This window comes from Cynocephalus volans, chromosome 8, assembly GCF_027409185.1.
Source record: "Cynocephalus volans isolate mCynVol1 chromosome 8, mCynVol1.pri, whole genome shotgun sequence".
In the NCBI taxonomy this organism is placed as follows: domain Eukaryota; kingdom Metazoa; phylum Chordata; class Mammalia; order Dermoptera; family Cynocephalidae; genus Cynocephalus; species Cynocephalus volans.
Window position 1 is genome coordinate 130169910 of NC_084467.1, and position 22951 is coordinate 130192860.

Consider the following 22951-nt stretch of genomic DNA (forward strand, 5'->3'; position numbering starts at 1 on the left):
TTATCACATACTGTACACAAATACTGATAGTCAATTCTGCATTCCCTAAGTATGTATAACCAAAAATAAATAAAAGAAGTGAAATCTACTTCTCCTCTCATTGAATCTGGGCTGCTTTTGTGTTTTGCTTTAACTAATAGAATGAGGGTAAAAGTGACATTGTTCAGGTTCCAGAGCCTAGAATTGAAGAGGTGTTGCAGCTTCCCCTCTTGCAGTGCTGGAACCCAGAGACCACCTCGCTGAGCATAAGTCCAATCCAGCCTACTGGAAGAGAACAGGCCATGTACTGGAGAACCAAAGCACGTTGAAAACCACTAGCATCAACTGCCAAACCTGTGAGTGAGTACATCCTGGCCCCTCAAACCCCCAGTGAACTATGAGACAACCAGAGACACATGAGTGATGCAAGGTGAGACCCACAATAGAATTACCCAGATTGCCAAATCACAGAACCATGAGAAATAATAAACCATTGTTGTTTTAAGCCACTAAGTTTGGGGGTGTTTTTTTTACACAGCAGAAGCTACCTAAAATAGAAATCAGTCCCAATCGTGGAGAGCCTCCATAGCAAAAATTTTAAAATGTGGCACTAAGTTTGGGACTGGACGGTGGGCAGAGGCTAATAAAGCAGCAAGAAGACTGTCAGTGGAAGCTAGAAGAACAGCGAGGAAATTGCAGTAGGGGGCTGGGGGAGCTTCGCTATGAAAAGGCAGCACCATTGGCAAGGCTGTCACCTGAGGCAACTTGGAAGGTAGAAAATGTACCTAATGAACTTACGGCTCTGCTAAGGAGATTTCTAGACCTCTAATATTCTAGGAATATTAAAAGTGTTGATTTTTTTTTTTTTTTTTTTTAGCTCCATGGGACAAGATACAGAAAGACAGATAAACCACAGAGAAAGGTCAGCCTACAAGAAGAATTTAGGAAAAATATAGAGGCCATGATTTGCCAGGCTGAAAACTAACTCCTGTCTCTCATTTATAGTTTCTCCAGCTGGCAAAAGATCTAGAAGATAAGGTCAAATTCAGAGTGCTTCCAGTAAAATATGGTCTCGGCTTCAAGATCAAATCAAGGGTGTGGCTGCAGAACCTTTGTTAGGACCACTGAACAATTCAAGGTGGTGCCCCGTCTACCCTCTCAACAAGACTAAGGGCTTCTTAGTCTTACGTGCATTGTCTGATATGCGGCCTATTGAAAAAGAAATTGTGGAATGAAGTGGACTAAAATAAGATTCATTGAAAACACACAATGTTTTTAAGGAAATTTTCCCAGGTCAGAGTAAAAGGGACAGAGACAGTTCTAAATGAATATAAACCTCCCAATCTTCTACTGGCAGAAATCAGACTGAGAAAGCTACTCAGCTACAAGCACGGGTTATTTCCTATGGAAATGGAAAGAATGGGGCGAATTGTTGCATGTGCCCGGCTGGATTTCAGAGTCGCCACGGACCAGTGATTTCTCAGTGCTTCTCATTCTCCCTCTTCCAAAACTGAAGTGTCTGTTGATCATGCCTGAATGTTGGAGGGCAGGGAACACAGATAACTTGTCCTTTTGGCTCACAGGTCTCTGGATCAAGAGTCATACTTAAGACGATGAAGCCATGGAGCCTCTGGACCCAAATGCAGATCATAAGATACTGAATTTTGAATCTGATAGCATAACAGGATGAAGTTTAGGGGGTCTTGGAAAACACTGAGTATATTTAGCATGTATATTTACCACTGAGAGATTGAGTCTATTGTCCCACTCCTTAAATTGGCATGGCTCATTCACAAGCCTGGCAGTTAGGCACTGGCTCTTGGCCATGTGCCTCAGTTTTCCTCTGTGTGGCTTCTCATTTGTAAGAGGTTAGGCCAGCTTTCTCCCATGACAATCTCAGGGTGGCATTCAAAACAGAAGAAAGTGGAAGGTGCAAATCTTCTCAAGGCCTAGGCTCCAGAGCATTCACACAGTTAACTTTTGCCACATTATATTGGTCAAAACAAGTCACAAGAACAGCCCAAATTCAAGGTGTAGGGATAAAGGCACCATCTCTCAATAAGAGGCTCTGCAAAAAATTTGTGACCATATTTAATCTGCTTCTGTGGGTAAGAGCCTTTCAAACTCTAGGAATATTTTTAATTAAGTATAGAAATGTTTAAAAGAATGAAAATAATTTCTGTATTAAGAAATATCGGGCTGGCCCGTGGCTCACTTGGGAGAGTGCAGTGCTGATAACGCCAAGGCCACGGGTTCGGATCCCTATATAGGGATGGCTGGTTAGCTCATTTGGGAGAGCGTGGTGCTGACAACACCAAGTCAAGGGTTAAGATCTACTTACCGGTCATCTTTAAAAAAAAAAAAAAGAAAGAAAGAAATATCTTCTTCAATAGAAAAAAAATGAAAGAAGGAATTTATAGATTAAAAAAGACTTAAAGGACACATCAGTTAATTGCAGTGTGTAGACTCTATTGGAATCCAACTTGAAAATATAAACTGTAAAAATAAACATTTATCACACTTATGAGAAAACAGGAAATTTTATCACTGACTCTATTCGATGTTATTAAGTAGTTATTATTAACTGTTAGGAGAAAATTAGTATTTTACTATGTTTTAAAAATACTTTAAAATTTAGAGATACATTCTGAAATATTTATAGATGACATGATATAACATCTAGGATTTGATTCAAAATAATAAGGAAGGTGGGAGAATGTGAATAAGGGTGTGGGTAGGGCAGGATTGGTCATGTGTGGATGGTTTTTAAGGCAGGGTGATGGGTACATGGGGGTTCATTACACTATTCTATCTACTTTTATGTATGTTAGGAATTCTTCATGACAATAAGTTTTAAAAAGAAAGTAAAAAGAATGGAAATCATCATGCTGAAAGGATACCTGTACTCCAGTGTTTATTGCAGCTCTATTTACAATAGCTAAGAGTTGGATCCAGCCCAAATGTCCATCATCAGATGAGTGGACACGGAAAATGTGATTTATCTACACAATGGAATTCTACTCTGCTATAAAAAAGAGTAAAATACTGCCATTTGCAAAGACATGGATGGACCTAGAGAGAATTATAAGTGAAACGAGTCAGGCACAGAAAGAGAAATATCACATGTTCTCACTTATTTGTGGGAGCTAAAAATAAATAAATAAATACACAAAAAAGCCAGGGGGCGGGGGAGGAAGAAGACATAACAGTTACAATTCCTTGAAGTTGATATGACAAGTGAACAGATATGAGGTTGTTGGGGGAGGGGGGGGGAAGGAGGTTTCGGTAACTGGCCACAATAATCAACCACACTGTATGTTGACAAAATAAAATAAAATTTGGAAGAATAAAAAAAGGAAGTAAAAGGGAACTCTGGGCATAATGAGTATTATATATAGTGTTATGTTGAAGAAAATATGTCCTATTTGAATATGACCCCAATTTAAAATGTGAAAGTTGGTAAGTTGATTTAAGCTTGATTTTACCTAGTAAGAACATTTAAATATTAGTATTATAACATTTTAAGAGAATTTTTTACTTATTACATTTCTAAGAGTTAAAAAAGCACTTGAGAGAATTTATAAAAGCAGTTTTAAATAGTTTTAAATGTTTAATCATCTAAGTATGTGAATTGTACCAAATATTATTCTAAGGATGCTCAAAAGTGACTGCTAAAATTTGCTAGACTTATAAACAGAGTAATAAGTTTGTGTCTTGAATTCAAAGCCTAAGAAAGGATTTTTTTTTAATTTTTTTTAACTTTAGTAAAGCAAACATTAATTTTAACAACCAATAGGCTATTGGAAGGTGAAAAAATTTTTTTCTTGTCACCTGAAAACCATACGTAAGGATTAGAGGCATTGGAAGAAAAAAATTTTTAAAAGCAGATTATATGAACAATACCAACCATTTGTATTATAGCTACATGCAATCTGGCTTCTTCTGTTAAAACTTCTTCTGTTGGGGGCTCCTCCTCCTCGTCTCCATCATGTGAAATGGGGGAAAACTTAACAGTATCAGACTAAGTTTTAAAACATAAAGAAAGTTTAAAATAAGTAAAAATAATTAGGAGCTGGCAAATACTATGCCCAACAAAGATGCCAATAACTCAAGTCAGAATTGCTAAAAGTCTATGTATATGAATTTTATAGCTATGTATAACTTGGGTAATGTTTTTCCATATAAGAAGTGGTGTTTTCGATTGTGGTGAAGTAAATATTCATTTGGGGGAGATTTAGAGGCGAAATTCTTCTCCAAACTGTCTATGCTTGACTGCTTTCTGAAGCAGCCTGTGTTTTCTGCTTTTTACAATGCATATACAGGGAGAGATCTCTCAGTACTTCAACCCACTGGAAACATCATCTTGGTGTAGTGCATTGACTGGTACTCAACCAGCCAGTTTTGTAAAAACATCCATTTTCCTGGTATCTGGCAAATAGGCTGGATTACCAAGAACTTCTCTTTATAGACAGAATTCAAAGAAGTCATACTATCAAGAAGGCAAAACTAGTGTGTATCTCCCCTCAGTCTGCTGACATTTAGTTAGCAAAATCAGGTTTTTTATAATAGTCTAAAGCAAGACAGGCAGACCAAGGGAGGGAAAGGAAGACTGTTTTTTACCAAGTATCAACTCACAGGAATAATGTATTCAATCTTCGCTTTTTCTTCTACTAAATTCCAATTAACATTTGTCAAAATTTTTTCTGTTTTAAGTAAAGTGATTGTGTTCTGTATTATCTCCTGTATGTGCTGAATGACATTTTCCATGGCCATTTGTCTTGGGAGGGAAATAGTACACAAACCTGTGACAAAGAAAAAGCAAGGGCCTTAATACAGTACAGTGAAGACTGCAAGGTAAAGCAAAAAGTGTTGCAGAATTATGCAGCGAAATCTTGAGGCCACCTACATAGCCAAATCTGAGTGCATAAAGCAAGGACAATTTTTATCCAAAATTTTCCAGAAAATTGCTAAACATATTTGTTTCCTTTGGGCTGTATAGCTCAACTTTATCTGACTCAACTGCTAAAGAATGTTTATTTGTTTCCTTTCTTACTCTATAACTAAAGACATGACTTACTACTTTAAGGCACCCAATCAGTATTTCTCAAAGTGTAGAAAACTACCTGTGTCTTCTACAGGTAGAAAGGCTGCTTATTAAACTATGCAAATTCCTGGGCTCCACCCCATACCTACAGAATGAGATTGTCCTGGGAATTCAAACTTTAGCAAGTTCTCCTACTGTTCTAATACATAATAAAATTTAAAGGTCATGCAATAGAGATCCCTCAAATTTAACATCTCTGTGTGCTGTACAGATTTATATGTCCAAAACTTGTGGCACTTTGTATTTTCTTGAGGTATGAATTTGAAGGTATAGCTACCAGGCTTGCTTACCAAATAGAAGAACTGCACTAGTGAATAGCTGAACCTACTCCCTCACAATTCCATGTCAGCAAAGCTGTTCTTTGTAATTGCATATGAAATGTCTCATAGAGTTGAAATGGTTTCTAAATGTTTGTCTAACTTTATTGCATTCTCTACAGAACACTGGGTGCAATGATGGTATTTGAAATTTTGAGGATTCAGAAAGGTCCTGAGGTATATCTTTTTCAAGTATCAGGATCAGTTCACTATAACCCAGAGCAAAGATGCATTTGAATGCATGCTGAAGAGTTAGCATTTGTCAGCTGCAGGTTTTAAATTCCCATGATTGAAGCCACACAAGGAGAAAATGTATTCATTTGCCCAATTAGATCCTACCCATATTATGGGGCAACAGCCACTTTCCAGTTGCTCAGAGGAAACATGAAGGTAGGTGGGCCACTTGGTGGCACCAATACATCTGAATGAACTCCCAGGGTTTAAGATAATCCTGGAAGAGGAGGAGGAGGGACCTCTTAAAAGCATTAGACCAGATGGAAGCAGTTGGTTTGAAACTCTTATGGATAAAACTCAATTTTGTCAAGTATCTGTTAAATGTGTTCCTCATAGTATTTCTATAAAGGATGAGCACTGATTTTGAGAGGATAACGTACTTGCCAAAGAATCTTTGTTCCATAATGAATTAAAGAAAATTCTGAAGTTTAGTTAATACAACAAAAAGTTTTATTTATTGGCTGGGAGGAAGCACTACCACGACAGTAAAACCCCTTGTTGATCTCACTTTTGAGTATCAGAGCAGGAGGAACCACAAGAAAGGAAGCATGGGAGAAACCCAGATACTATATCCTAAGCAAAGAGAGCAGAGTGGGTCTGAATCCCTAGGAATCAAAGGAAATTAGTGGGAATGAAGGTGTGAGCCAACCTTCAGGGATCTAACCAACTTCACTCATGCACCAGTGTAGGCTTTTGCTGATCCAAGCACACATTTTCACTGCAAATGAGAACAAACCCATAACTTGGGAAAAAGGAGAGCTTCCAAAACTCTGCTCCATTTACTAGGCCCATTCACATATTGGAGGCTTTGGCTTTGAGGTGGGTTGTCACGGGAAGTTTTGCAATAGTGTTCATGGGGCACAGTTCCAGGAATGGGCAGGACTGTCTGAAAAGACACAAGCAGAGCAGTGACTTCTCTTATGGGTAGGGCAGGGTAAATTCATCAGGGTATTTTCCTATTTAGAAGAACCCTCCTTCAACCTTTTATCCTTCCTTTGCTCTCATTAGTTCTATACTCTCCAAGAAACCCTCAGATTACTAATCTGGTTTATCAAGGAAAATGATATTCAGAGGTGAATGATCACAAGTATTTCAGACATAGAAAGAAATCATCCTCACTATAAACTAGTAAATTGATTTTCTGGTTTATCCATGAATATGTGAGTGTGGTATATGTGAATCTCCAGTAATCTGATAATTCTAGATACCCTAAATCAGGTTTCTATAACATCAAACTGAGGACCAACCCGCATGTCGTATTGGACTACACAAAGGCCCTACTAAGGAAATAATCCCACCCCAGCTTCCCCGTCTCCCCTTGACTCCACTGCCACTGATTACCTTATCTTGGATTTCTATACTGAATGTGTTTATTTGTGATTTTATCATATTTATGCATTTTTATTATAAACAGTCTCAAATTCCTTTTGAATTTTATACAATTGTGTCCATTTGTGATTTTATTGCATTTATGCATTTTATGATGAACAGCTTCAAATTCCTTTTACAAATAGACAATGCTGGCAGAGCCTGCTGATTGTCTCCCAATATCCACTCTTCCCTTCCTCCTTCTACCAATAGAATCTCTGAGTTTTAGTTGAGCACATGGCCTGCCAGGAAAAGATATTTCCCAGCTTCTCTTGCCCATGTGACTAAGTTCTGGCCAATGAAATGTGAGAGGTAATGATATATATATCATTTATATATATATATCATTATATATAATATATAATGATATATATTATATATATATATCATTATATATATATATATATATATAAAATGGTGTATACATACACACACACACACACACACACACACCATTTCCCTCCCCCCATTTCCCTTTTCTAGTTGGTTGGATTGCAGACATGGTGGTAGTGAGCAGGCTTCTACCCTGCAGACAAGAGCAACAAAAACTCTCCACTCCTACAAAGTGGAGGAGCAACAAAAGAAAAGGAACCTGGATCTCTGGACAACCTTGTGGAACAGAATCATCGCACTCTTCTGGACTTTTCAAGGGAGCAAGGGAACCCTCTGTCTTGTTTAAGCCTCTGTTCATTCAGTTTCTGTTAAACTGGCTGAACCAATGTCCCAATTAATAGAGCATCTATATATAATGAATGAATGAATGAAAATGAATGATTTCTAAAACAATTCCTTGAGCTCCATAAGAAATGTCCCCATGACCCCAACAATAACCTGTTTACGTATTCTCCCCAGTTCATTAATGAATCATACATATACTTTACCTAATCTCCTGGCTGACCAGGTCATCATGTAGGAATTTATTCCCATAGTCAATAACGATATTGCTTGTACATAGAATATAAACTAAAAACAAAGCACACGAATAGTTAGAACCAAAATATTAAATAAATTCTCCAAAGGTAACCATTGCTCAATTAACCACCAACAAAATTCTATCTTTATCCACAATTTTGAATCCTGCCTCTGATAAGGAAGTTGAGCCGAAAGGGCTGTTCTGTGGACAGTGCTTAAACATAATATACTGGGGCAGAAATTAATTTTCAATCTGAATGAGGAAAAAATAGGTTAAGTGGATTCTGGGATAAGGACACTGAGTAAAGAGCTCTCCTCAGTTGCTGCTTCCGGCAGCGGTCATGCCAAGCCAGCAAGGTGGGAGCCATCACAGACATGGCTGTGGAGCCTGCAGGGTGGGGACAAACCCCGGCAACAGCAAGCAGTGGTGACCGTGGGTGGGACAGGGACATGCACTTGCCACCGGCATCTGCTACAGCTGTACAAGAGGCTCTGAGGGAGCAGACAAGAGCTGTGGTGAGGTCTGGAGAGGTGCCGTGCAGAAGCAGAAAGACAACCCCATTTGTAAGCCTTGGCTTTGCCATGTTAGCCATGTGGTTTGGGGCCAGTTAACTTAACCACTCTGCTGCTCAGTGTCCTTCACTGAAAAATGGAGTCCATAGCAATGTCACCTTCAGAAAATGTTTCCCAGACTTGACTGATAACAACAATCACCTAAGCACTTGTTAAACATACTGACTCCCAGGCCCTTTCCCTGCTGATTGTGATTCTGTGTGGATAGAGCCAAGGGGATTCTTAACATCAGACATAATTAGGAAACACTGTAAAATGTACCAAATGTTAGTTAATGTATCATTGATGTTGTTTTAGGCCAACTCCTTGCATAAAAAAGAATTGAACGAACTCAAATGTTGGTTGTTATACTTTTCCTTTGGAGCATGGAAGGACCCAGAGTTTGCAAAACCACAGGTTTACACGAACTTCAAATTAATTTCCAGACCATGCCCACAGATATAAATCCTCAGGAAAAATGCGGTAAAAAATATGAGATTCTATCAAAAAACTCTTTTGGAACTTAGGATACCTAAGTTCTTTCCCTATCATGCTACCTACAGAAGGCTATTCTCTTTGTTTTGATTTCCCCACATGCAAGATGGAGGGACTGATAGCTGCCACCAAAAAGAGTGTACTCAAAAAGTACTGTACTTCTTGGGCCTTCTGGGACAGAAGCAAAACAGCAAAGAGAAAATCCTGGGCTGGAAATCAGATAATATCAGGAATCTCTATACATCTTCCTCCAGATTCCTTGGTAGGTGGGCAGGTGGTCTCAAGCTCATATGATTCAGGTGGTTTTCTCCCTCCCAGGAACAGGTTTGGGGTTTATCTGCAAGTGGTGGGGGGCTGGTCTGGGGGATTTCTACCAACTTCTCTAGCTAGTTCACACAGTACTGTCACAAATGATGAGGTGCCCTAATGCTGCCAGCAGATGCGCTAGGCTCTTTGGGTCTTGCCTGGAGTGTCAGTACCACAGATGCCACCACCACCACACTGTCCAAAAACCCACCAGCTAGCCCACGGGAGAAAAGCTTTGAGAAAGAGTGGAAAGGAGACCAAGTTTTGTTTCTCACTATGGGTAGTGGAGTCTTCAGCCAGAATTTTCCACGAAATTGATTTTTTAAAACTAGCCCTAAAGACATAACTATAACTAGGTCCTTAACTCAAAAATTTATAAAATCTTTCTTCCCTTAGTACTCGTATACTTAACAAGAATTTTTAGTTTTTGTTCTAACAGCTATAGGGATTGAAATGCTGTCAATAAGGGTATTATTTTTCCATGCTTTCTGACGGCTATTGAAAAATAGCATTTGTGTGTTCAAAAATATTTACTGAGCATTTATTAAGTGTCGGATATTTTACTAAGCATCATCTCAGTCCTCGGCTAGAAATTAAGGCTCAGCAAGGCTGGGGCACTTCCCCATGGTCACCTAGCCTGTGAATGGTGGAGTCGGGACTGGAACCCAAGTCCATTTAACACCCACATTCATAACTACTACGGGACTGTTGGTCACTGTCAACATAAATTATTTTATTTATGACTGTTGGTCACTGTCAACATACATAAACTTTCTTCTGAGTTCCTTTCTATTTAAAAGAATGAATTTTTTCAATTAAATTCAAAACTGGTTAATTTTATTATTGAGTATTCTGACAAGTGTTACAAAATAAGTAAAAATGTATAAATATGAATATTCATGAGACATGATTTTTCCTACCATTTGTGGTGCCTCTACTTTCTGTTCAGCCAGATTATAAATATCGGGGGCCAAGAGTAAGCTTAAAGCTCCTTTAATTCCAGACCATGTGATAATAATTCCCCATCGCCAATTATATTCATAACTCAGACGCATAAAAATAGGGCTCACTAACAAAATGGTAAGAAATCTGTGGAGAGAAAAACATTAAAAATAAATCACACCTTAAATGTATTAATGTTATCCATGGTTGAAATCAAGTACTAAATACTACATTTTGTATTAAAATTTTCAGGGAAGAGAAAACAATGCAGTTTATTGATAAGTCATTCAAACTTTCTGGGACTTACCAAATCTACTGCTTAAATTTTGCATATAATATTTAAGTCTTGAAAAATAATGCTAGAAGTTCTATACAAATATAAGGAATTATTATTAACACTAGTGTGTACTATTTGGTTTGGGGTAGTAAATTCCTGCAGGGCAACTTCTTCAAAGAATGTTAACAGCTCATTTATTCCCTGAAAGGCCATAAAATGACTGGATTAAGAAATTACAATGGGAGGACGTGCAGATAATGGCCAAAAAGCAAACGTATTGTAGACACATTAATAAACTTAATCTGTCGGATTTTTCTTGAGCTCCCACAAGAATCACACATTAAATGTCACACAAACAATTTCAATTTGTGCCTTCTTGCTCTCCTATTTTTCTATAGGAACTTATGCCAAAATTTAGACTCTTTAGAGGATCTGCACCCAGAGAATATCAGTACTGTCTTTCAAATAATTTAGAACAAATGAAATTTTAGCAAAAGTAAAATCAAACATGCTCCCAGCCTCAAAAAATCTAAGTTGCTCAGCTAGGAATTACAGAAGTCAATTTAGACAATTCCTGTTACTGAGAAAAAGAAAACCTACAATTGCCATTTACAATGTATGTAATTAATTTGGGCAAACTCATCTGCCTTGCATTGCAGCCTTTTGCAAAGTGATTCTTACCAACCTTTTTTAGCCTTGCTTTCCCTAAAATATCACTGAGTCCAGCCAAAATATAACAACTTATGTCATTTCCTAATATTAAAAAACAGGAAGGCATTATAGCAAAGACTCTGGAGTCAGTCAACCTGGGTTAAATTTAGGCTTAATTTTTACTAACCACATAAACTTAAACAAGTTATTTAACCTCTCTGTGCCTCAGTTTCTTCATCTGTAAAATGAAGAGGATAATAATAATTGTACTTGCCTCAAAGGGTTATTGGGAGGATTCAGTTTAATGAGGCAACGGTCATACAGGGCTTAGAGTGATGCTTTGTATATGGTCAGCACTCGAAGCATGATCAATCCATAATCATAATTACACGACATAATTATGTATCAATACATAATACACAATCAGCAATGGTTATTATATCCATGCTTTCCCATTTCTTTGTCTTGGTTCATCCCAACTGAAATGTTTTTCTCAATAAGTCTCTACAGAAAGACCTCCCATAATTTGAGGGCCCACTTAAGGATGGATCCCTCCATTAAAGCCTTTCCTCTAGTGAGACAGAATTAAGATCAGCAAGATCTCTGGCACTCACTAGCCATTGGACCTTGGGCAAGGTACGTAGTTTTTCTTAACCAATTTCTTCCTCTATAAAATGGAGATAATAATTCATATCTCCTGGTGTCGTTACGAAGATGAAATGAGATAATGAATGTACAGCTGAGTCAAACAATGTACAAAAAGTCTTTTATCTTTATGCCCTATGACTAATTTCAGCTTGCACATGAGCTCCCATGGTAGAAAGGAAATGTAAATTTTCAAATTAAATAACTTAGTCTCTTCTCAATTAAAAGATTCTTCACGTTTAACTTGGTCTTGCTTGTGCAAATAGTCAATTCAAAGTTCCCCATAAAGAGCAGTTTCTCCCGTTTCTCAAGATGTTTACCCCTGCCCTGCCTTCCCAAAAAGGGGTCTGGGTGTAGGAGGAAATTAACATAACTCATGGCATCAGGGGAAAGGCTGCAGAGAGCTGTCTATTGGTTCAGTCATCTTAAGCTACTTGTGTTTGGCCTTTAGCCCCTGTTCTCGACACATCCACTGGGAAGTATCCTTGCTCTGTTTTTCTCAGCAAGGCCAGGACATGATGATTGTTCTGATTGCCTGACTCCCCTGCCAACTAGACCCCCACCACACCCTGCCAACACTGCAAAGCCCTTGAGGTCTGCTGCCACTCCTATTTGACTCTAGATTTGGATAGTCTCCCATGAAGCCCCAAAACACAGAGTCACTTTGGTGGCCCCCTCTGGCAAACTCACTAAATATCTTCTGAATTCCCCACAAAGGAGAAAAGAACTTAAATCCCTTCCACGTCACATCAGGATTCAGTAAGGACCAAAGGCACTATCTCAGTCCTACTCTTCACTTCCATATGCCAACCCACTATTTCTGCTCAGCAGCATCAGCCCCACACTGGCCCATGCTCACCCTCTGAGGCTTATGTTTTCTCGAAGTTCCAAACAGGAGGTGCTGGTGGGGGAAGGGGTGGGCGTGAAGTGGCGTCCTCACCCTAGTCTCAGCCCCTCTAATCTCTCGCTTTTCAGCAATGGCTCTTCCACTTCCTGTTTGTTATATCCTCTATTATCTAAACTTATCTATCTGTGGCTTAAAATAAAAACATATACTCCTAATCTACCATGTTTATCTCTTGATAAGAACAAAAGTACTTTCAGAATTTAGCAAAGTATTCTATTCTTCAGCAAAGCCTGGCATTCAGAACTGTTACCTCTTTGTGGTCATTTCAAAAATATTTGAAAGTCAAAATCTGAACACAGACCCTTTTTTTATTTTGGCATTCTGTAATAAAACCTTAATCCTCTTTCTTTTGGCTATGTGAAAGAAAGGTCATGTATGAATAAATGCAACAACACACAAAAAAACATATTAACATATTACAGACAGAACACCCCCTTTTATAGTGGGTAGTGTTGTTCCACCTAGGAACCATTTTCAGAGCTGACATACCCACCCCTCAACTGATAGGAATTTCAGGATCTAAGTCATGGCTCTGGCCCTCACTGCACATTGCCCTGGGCCACAGGAAACAGCCCCCCTCAGACTTGTTCCTCTCTCAAGAGACAGCCGTTGGCCAACAACTGTATAATGCAAGGATACAAAGGCCCATCCCCTTGTCTCAATATAGAATGGCTCTGAAGGGCTCTCCCATCTCCACAGCTCTCCATAGATGAGCTGAGGCCTCAGCTGAAATTGTGCTGTGCGTCCACTTCTCCCTCTGCCCAATCCTGCCTTCCTAACTTGCCCAATAAACCTTCTGCCTACAAATCTCCCAACTCTCCCTCTCAGAATCTGTTTCCAAGAAACCCAATCTATAACTCCTTTGAATATGTAAATCTAGCACAGAATAGGCATTCTACAGATCCCCACAACTAGCTATGAAGCCCCATAACACATTACTTAAGCCTCCCTTATGAAGATTATCTTTCCTTGTGTTATAATTATTTGCATACTTTTATTATTCCTCCAATTAGACAGTAAACTTCTTGAGGAGAAGTACTGTGCTTTACTCATCTCTATGGCCCTTGAGACTTTAAACAGCAAGTCCCACTGTGTTCATACAGTCACCCCTTTTTAGACAAAGAAACATGGGGTTACTGTTTGCCTGGGATGGAGGTGAGGGTGAGGGGTATCACCAGAAACCAGAAGCACATTCTTTGGTTTCTAAGTTCAAAGACCATTTATTTTTTAAGGCAAGTTTGCATAGCTGTACAACCAAGAGACCTGGAAGCAGAACTGACTGAACTGAAATAGGAGCTGCTCAGTTTCCCTGGGTTTGGGTTTCAGGACACACCTCGGCGGTTTCAAGCCATTCTCCAAGGTCTCAGGTCCCTCCTCCAGTCCCTCCCCTGGAGGAAAGTTAATGTTGATAGTTACACCTATTTTCAGCAGGGACAAAGGGAAAATGAGACCACAAGGGGCTGGCTTATGCAAATCCAGTGGCTGAGCGTGCTCACTACAGAGGAGTTATTAACCCCGATGGCCAGGCATGCTCAGTAAAGTGGAGTTTATCCTCTACTTGACCTTCCACCAGAAGGGCTAAAGAGCACAGAATATTCTTGAATATGCCTGGTGCATGTGATAGGATTTGACCAATGAACATGCTCCAAAAGGAGACCGACTGAGCATGTGCAAGACTAATGTTACATAACTGGGAACCACCTCCTTAATTGAATATTCATTAGATAGAGACACTATAAAAGCCAATCCCAGCAGACCGTGGGGCTGTTGCTCCCTCTCCTGGAGCCAGCCAGCACCCTGCCTGTGGAGTGCGGATTTCTTTCTTTTTGTATCAGACTTACTTTCAGCAAACAGCTGCTCATTCTCCTGAGCCAGCCTGCTCTCTGTACTGAACTTTACCGTGTGTATTTTTTACTTTTGTGTTAAACTTGGTGTGGGCCCTGCTCAGTCTCTGAAGCTATGCCGCATTCTTTCTGTGGAACCTGTATTTCTCACCTGTTACATTAAACCTGTTTTCACTTTCTGCTGTGACTCTGCTCTTGAATTCTTTCCTGTGGCAGAGTCAAGAACCTGGTAAGAGGATGGTTTGGGTTGAGACTGACTACTGGGCCCCCTGACCTTACCTCCAACATCAGAACCACTGTCCTCTGCCCCCAGATTAAAAAGTTGCTAGGGGACAGTATCTTTATGCTACCTTCAATTTGAGAGGTTTGGGAGGAGGAAGGGAGACAGAAGATGGGAGGACGCTCCCCAGTTGCAAGCAGAGGTGACTGATATGCCGTTTTCCCACTAAAGTTGAAAGCCCGAAGAATTCCTATAGGTCTAGAGTCCTTCAAGGTGAGGGAAGCTTGTCAGAGAAGTGTGGGGTCCTGCTGATGACTGGAGCATGGATGGGAAGTCTAACATCTCTCAGGAGTATCACCAACCTGAGGGAGTTTGATATAATAGAGTCTTGACCAGAGCCCCTGTCCAGGGAACCGCCTTCAAGGACATCAGCTACTGGTTCCAGAACAAGACTGGCCAGACAAAAGGATCACTGATCCCTCTCATTGCCATCATGATTGGCCAATCACACGTGAACAAGATCAGCTGCTCCCACCCATTCCCACAAACACTGACCAATCACATAAGGGATCCTGTCCACCCTGCCCCCCCATCACATTTAGTGCCAACCCGAAGGTTGAAAACGAACCATATCAGAGGTTGCACACACATACACATACTAGACTGTAACTAACCTAATAATCCTGAACTGACCTGAGAAGTCACTGGATTGAAATAAATGAACTTCATTGTATGTACGGTAAATACACCAGGATTCCACTCACAGTTATATAGTAAAGCCAGTTCTAGAAATAAAATTTTATTGAGTACTGAGATCTGGGCTCTGTTATAATAGGTAGTAAATTATGTGCCCATTACAATGCTACAGGGCAAAAAATTCATTCAGGTCATACATGTCACTGTCCAAGTCAGAAACTGACCATGTGCCCAACGGCTATTGAAGAAAATTCAGAGCTCCCTAGAAGCATTGACTTTAACATTGAACAGGCCAAATTAATCTTTGTCAAGGTGGAAACTCATTTCTAATTTTGTATCTCATCAAAGCCAAATCCTGATGTCTGAATATTTTAAAAATATTTTTTAATGTTTCATCATTTTTTTCTGATTATATCGAAAATGCAAATAATCTCACAAATTTGTAGCTTCTTAAAAAGCTATTAATTTTAAATGCTCTTTCAAGTTTTTCCACATGGTGGAGTCTATTAACAGCTTAGCAACAATTTTCTACTAGTCTTAAAAACAGGCATATGAAGGGTAAGTGATTTTATAAAAAGAAATTGAAAGATTCTCTTGTCCACAATTCTCACCCCTCAGTAGTTGGCCATTTTGGTTGTTTGTAACTTTTCATTACTATAAATATCACTCCAATGAAGACCTTTTAAATAAATCATTGTCCACATTTTTTTAAAACGTTAGCAGCATTATTAAGGTATAATTAACATACAAAAATCTGTGCATACTTAGTGTATACAATTTGATGAGTACATTGTCCACATTTTTAATTTATATCTAGACAAAGCATATGAACATTTATAAGATTCTTGATAAATATTTAATCATTCAACAAATATGTATAAAAATTCTATTCCAGAATCTAAGGATGTTGTAGAGATCAAGACAGGTGATCCCTGCTCTCAAGAGTTACATTACACTGGGAGACAAACATTAAATCACTGCAAGTAAGTATTCTGTAGTACTCGCAGTAACTGCTACCGAGGAGAATCACACGGTGCTGAAGATCGAGGCTGAGCAGCGCCTACCCTGGTGGTGGGTGACAGGAAGGAGCAGTGAGGCTTTTCCTTGGGAAGTGTCCTTTATTCTGACATCTCAAGGATAAATAAGCACCAGGAGCAAGGGTAAAGGACAGCAGGGAGGACAGCTTTGGAGGGGTCTGAAGGGACAAGTGTGTCTAAGGGACTTAAAGAAGTCCTGAATGTCTGGAGTAAAGAGACCAAGGGACAGGGGGACATTTGAGGTGGACAGTAAGGGGGGCAGTCTCAGTGTCTAGATGTGTCCTTCTCATCACACCCTCCCAGAGCCAAACTTATGGTTTTTAGAAACCCCTGATTCTATGGCTGAAAAATGGGACCCTTTTCAGTTTATTTGTTTAATTTCTAGTGAGTTTGAAATTTAAAAATATTTTAGCCATTTGTATTTCCTCTTTTATGAACTTGTCATACCTGTAGTAAATAAATCTATTGGAGATCTGGTTATTTTTCTTATAGATTTGTATGAATTTGGGTTCCGATTATTTTATTTTTGTTTTAAATTATAAAAGCAATGCATGAATACTGAAAAAATTTCAAATAGTAAAGAAGTATATAAAATTACAGCTAGATAAGAGAAATAAGTTCTAGTGTTCTATAGCACCGTAGGTGACTATAATTAACAATTTATTGTATATTTTCAAATAGCTAGAAGAGAGGATTTAGATTATTCCCAACACATAGAAATGATAAATGTTTGAGGTGATGGTTGTGCTAACTATCCTGATTTGATCATTACACATTCTGTACATGTACCAAAATATCACACTGTACTCCGTAAGTATGTACAATTAGTATGTGTCATTTAAAAATATTTTTTGAATGATAGTAGTTTAAAAAAGGAAGTGTGTAAAATTGTTAAAAGCCAGAATGCCCTGTCTTTATTCCCCTTCCACAAAACCCATTCCCCAGAGGACAGTAATCACTCAAATGGTTGGTGTCCGTCCTTCTTGGTGTTTTCTTAGCCTACAAAAGCATTCATGGATGGGTCTTCTCTCTTATTTTTTTCATAATTACCCCTCTAACCTCATCTCCTGCGGTCCCCTCTCTCCAAGGACCAAAGCCTCCTTGCTGTGTCTTGCACAGGCCAGGCCGGCCCCTCACTTGGGGCAGCACACTCATGAGTCTCCGCCCAAAAAGCTTTTCCCCTGCTCTCTGTCTGGCTCCCTCACCTCTTTTACATCGTCACTCAGATGTCACTTTCTCCAGGAGGCCTACACTGATCACCCTATTTAAAATGCAACCCACTTTCCACTGCCAGCACAACCAATCCCCTCAGCCTGCTTTATTTAGTTTTCATAGTCTTTATCACTTTCTAGTATATTATATTCATACTTTGGGTTTTTTTGGAAACCCTCATTCTAATGTAAACTCCATGATGGCAGAAACATTCGTCTTTTAGGGCTTTGTCCATCGATATGGACAAAGTTTAAGAAGCACCCAGAACAATGTCCGGCATTTAGTAGATGCTCAAAAAATACCTGTTGAAGGAATAAACCAATATGGTGGCTTGTTTTTATGTTTTAATTTTATTAAATTGTATTTGTTTTAAAATCTACTAATAATTTCTTTTGGGAATTATTTCATTGCTTTGAAGCTTCAGAAGTTCTTTCTCATCTAGAGAAAAAAAGGATAGCTCTAATAATAATAAAAACTAACTTTACTGAGCATTTACTATGTGCCAGGCACGGGGCTAAATTCTTGTACTTGCATCACCTCATATAATCTTCATAGCAACCCTGTGAGATAATTCTATTATCATACCCATTCTACAGATGGGAGTAAGCCACATAGTCGTAATGCCAACAAGTGTGGGAGATGGAATTTGAACCCAGAAATAAACATAAACACACAGATTACAATAGAGAGCAATGACTGACTTCAAATTGATTTTTTGACAGGTCCAGACAGAGAGCTAGAGAAAAGATGATAAGATGGCTACTGATTCAACAGGTGCATGGGTACAGCAGGCGGCCACCAATGGTAGGTCCAGCGTGGATGGGGTGGGGCAGGCACGGGACTGTGTGCACATCCTTCTGTGTGCCAGTGACTGTCTGAGTTGCATGCAGTGCCTTTGGAGTCAGCACTAGCCACGTTCCTTGAGAACATTTTATAAGGCAAACTCCTTGGCCAGTATCCTGAGTGGAAATGACATTGTTGTGAATTCTTATGGAAAACACAACTACCATGAGTGGGCAATGGCATTCTAGAAGCAGCACACTCATGGAGTCAGGTTTAAATCCCAACTCTGCCCTTATAAGTTTGGTAACTCTAGGCAAGTTTTTAAGCTCTCTGGGCTTCATCTGTGAAATGATGCAATAACACCTACCTCACAGGGTTATAGTCATGTTAATATCATATTGTACATGATAATACCTAATAAATGGCTTTGTCATAGCAATTGATGATAATCAATGATGAAAGTCAACAAAAATGTTAAGAGCCATTAATCTGGTCCAGTGGTGTTCAAACTTTAACATGTACAAGAACCACCTAGGGAGCATGTGAAAACTTTCCTGGACCTCATCTCCAGAGATTCAATTCAGTAGGTTGGGATGGGCCCATGAATTTGCATTTCTATCAAGCTCATAGGTGAGGCTGAGGCTGCTGGTCTACCCCTCTCCTGTTACAGAAGAAACCTTGAAAAATAAACACTTTCCCCAAGTTGCACAGCCAACTATCATCAAGGCCCCAGCAGCGATCCCGGTTTCCTGACTCCACGACCAGAGCTTTTTTTGCCACACACCACCGTTTCCCAACTCTAATTCTGGGCTTGAGAACCTAAGTTCAGTAAACAAATTTTAAAATATAATTCTTACCTCACAAAATTTACTGTTGCAAATAAGATGAATATGAAAACTACAGTGTGAAATGTAAAATATTTGATTTCTCCACATCCAATCACAATGCCAAAGAAAGTGTATATTAAATGATGGTATACAGATGAGCACATTATTAAAAACCTAGGATGGATGAAAAGGAAATGACATTTTTAAAAATGCATTTAAAAAATATTTTGCTTTTCACATAACAGTGTGTATCTTATATCTACCATTCTTGTCTGTTACAGTCAACATGTAAAAAGTATTTTGTTGGATTTAAGAACACCCAGTCCTATATTCCCCCGTTATCCTCATCACACCAATACCCATGGGCTGCCTCTCACAGCAGAATCATAAGAGCAAGGCAGAAACATGAGGACCTCCCCAGGTTGGTGATTTATAAGTTTCTCTGGGATTTGCTGGCAGCACATCAACTGTCAGGCCTGCCACAGCTGAGCCCAGAGCTGAGGCTGCTGCAAGGAGGCACCTGTGACTTTGTGATCAACAGGATCACCTCAGTGCCCTCTGTACCACTTCTCCCCCTGTGACTTTCATGTGCTCTTCCCCTTACTTTGAAAGTCTCTCCTGTCGGCTTTCCTACTAATTCCTAAAAGTCTTGTAAGGCTAACTCTAATTCCATGTTCTCCCTGAAAGCATCCTAACCACTCTCGCTGGAAGTGATCTTTCTCTGAATCCCCACAGTGCCGACTATCTGCACTCCCACGGTTCTTAAGCACAGGAGAGCATTAGATTGCACGCCCAGTCCCATTCCCAGAGATTCTTACTAAGTAGACCAAAGCACAGTGGTCAGGGCATGGGGCTGAGGCCTCAGCAGAGCACGTATTCTGTTCTGTCTATTTCACGTGGTAGCATGCCTGGGTCAGGGCCACATCTGACTTCTACAGGCAGATCTCAAGTCCTGCCTCCTCTTGATCCCCCTCTCTTTTGTGAGGTTCCCTTTCAGCTGGATGAATGAGTGTGTCTGTTTCATAACCTTAGAGGTGGGTCTCAAGATCTACGCTCAGAAAGAAGCAATAGAAAGCTTCATTTTAGCTTCAGATATAAACCATGTTCTCTGACACAACACTACTCCAATCGAGCAGATAGTCTGATTCTCCAGGTGACTCCTATCTCTTGACTTAATAGTTACAGATGCCAATTTGGGGGGAGAGGGCAGGAGGAAAAAAAGTACCATATTCTATCACTAGAATTTCATAAAAGAAAGGACATTTTAAACACCAAAAAAGTCGGAATAACGTAATTTCAGGACAACAGATAATCCTTTACATTAAATAAATTAACTTTCGTGGGAAAACTGAGGATTATGGCTTATTTTTCTCATTTCAATGTTTGCTTTCATATGATGTGAGAATTTCTACACTAGACTATGATTTGGTGTCTAATAATTCTGAAGCAATCTATAATTCAGCACAGTCTTCGGAGAAGGTTAACTTATTTGTCTGAGAAGACAGGCAAATGGTTTTCTCTGTGTCCAGAGATGTCCATGTGACATTTTGCATTACCAAGTGTAAAAGGTACACAGTTTTGCTGGTGTTGAACCTTTCCACTACTTTTTCTTTTCTAGCTCTTCCCATATTAGGATACTGTCATTCAGGTATGTTATGAAAGTAACAAAGGGGAAAAAAATCTTTTTTTTTTTAAATACAATTCAAAGTAAATTTTTATCAAAGAGTTATGTATTAAAAGCATTATGGTCTCTGAGCCAATACTTTATTATAATAGGAATATCAATTAATATCGGTAATTGTTGGCACTTAAGGTCTTTTCAAATGTAACTGATGGCAAAATGTAAAATTTAAAGGAAGAAAAAAGTCATATAAAGGAATTTCATTAGCATCCATGAAGGCAGGACCCCTTGAGCACGAAACTTAAGTACACATTTTACACATTTTAAACAAGTACACATATAGGAAACTTACTTAGTAATTATGAACTCCATCCTCGGCTTAAAGCTTAAAGAATCTAAATTCAGTCCTACAGTGACTAAAGCAACAATGCCTGACATTCCCAAAACTTCCACTGGCGAGGAAAAAAAAAAAAAAAAAAAAGATCATTGAATGAAACTAAATGCATTCAAATCTGCACACTGAGATACTTTATCTTGAGTAAAGAATTGGTGGAAGCTTGAGAGCAGTATTTCTTGGAGAGTTGCTTCAAGGGATTGGCCTAATCCTGTACATTAGGGGCTGGCAAACTTTTTCTGTAATGGACCAGATAGTAAGTATTTAGTCTTTGTGGGCCACAGGGTGCCTGTTGCAACTGCCCAACTCAGCAGTTCTGTGGTGCAAAAGCAGCCACAGATAATAAGTAAACGAATGAGTGTCCAATTAAACCTTATTTACGGACACTAAAATTTGAATTTTATGTAATTTTACATGCCACAAATATCCTTCTTTTCTGTTTTCTAAACATTTTAAAATGTAAAAACCATTCTTAGCTAACAGGCTTTCCAAAAACAAAAGGCAGATTTCGCCCATAGGCCATAGTCACCCCTGCTGTAGACCATCATTGAGGATAGGCCTAATGGAAAAGTAAGTTTCACAGCCTCTGCCTCAGCTCCTCAGGGACGCTGTGCTGAATGTGCTAGGTAGGAACTGGGGGCCAATGTGTGTGCTTTCTTGGTGACTGTAGTTCCTGAAGCCTGCTTTTCTTTTTGCTGATATCAACCTTGCTAATTAAAGTTATCACTCATCGGGCTCTAAACAAACGTGCAAACGTAGTCTGAGGCAGGAAAACCAATCATGAAGAATGTTTGGATACCATAAATGCCAACAGTCCTAGGCTGCCGAGTCTTCAAATAGCACATTATAAACATCAGACAGAAAGGAAGGGAAAGAACAGGACAGGTAGGAATGGAAGGGCTTTGGAGAAGGACAGAGCTGGTTGCTCTTGGAATGTGACCTCCTCTTTCTCCATTAGTGTCCTTGCATCTGTAAAATAGGTGTAAAATAGGAATGCTTCATATAGTTGTGGAGTTTAAATTAGATAACATGTAGCTTGGCACACTTTTAAAGCAATAAATAAATGATAATCATTATTACTATTATGCTATTATTTGTTTTTATCTATTCACTTTATTGCTTAATAAATCAATACTGGTGTTTAATTTAAAGAGGATTTTACTATTCTTTTGTTTATTTAATCACTTAAGTTCACTTTAGACTTCTTTTACCCACTCATTTGAATAACCAATGTCAGTAAAACAGTAGTGCTGCAAACTGGGATGACAGAGGAGCTGTCAAAATCTTATTCCCAATTCTCTTTAATTAGTATTATTGGATTTTAAAGCTCATCATAGTCTTTTTCAATAACAGTCACTAGAGACAACATCTGTTATAAGGAAAACACTAAATAACTTTATGTAAAAACTGATATCATTTTATCTAGTATAACCCCAAGTTGTAGGGATATATGGTGTGAGTGCATACATTAATACATGTATGTATGTATTAATATGTATGCATGCATATATTAATATATATATGTGTACTTTTTTTAAAAGCCTGGACATATACCAAAATGTACCTGTGGTTAAATTTATGACATGGGTTTATAGATAATTTTTTTTCTTCTTTGGCTTTTCAGAATT

At 38.9% G+C, this 22951-nt stretch overlaps 1 protein-coding gene across 1 annotated transcript in view; it reads right to left on the bottom strand.

Moving 5' to 3' along the window:
- SLC9C2 (solute carrier family 9 member C2 (putative)) overlaps positions 1-22951 on the bottom strand; it is a 104635-nt gene that overhangs the window by 43898 nt on the left and 37786 nt on the right. The window contains exons 7-12 of the mRNA XM_063105912.1: positions 21282-21381; positions 19339-19482; positions 10188-10356; positions 7884-7965; positions 4615-4781; positions 3887-3985 (exon numbers count right to left, since the gene is read on the bottom strand). Of these exons, the coding sequence (XP_062961982.1) occupies positions 3887-3985; positions 4615-4781; positions 7884-7965; positions 10188-10356; positions 19339-19482; positions 21282-21381 (761 nt within the window). The remainder of the gene's footprint in view (positions 1-3886; positions 3986-4614; positions 4782-7883; positions 7966-10187; positions 10357-19338; positions 19483-21281; positions 21382-22951) is intronic.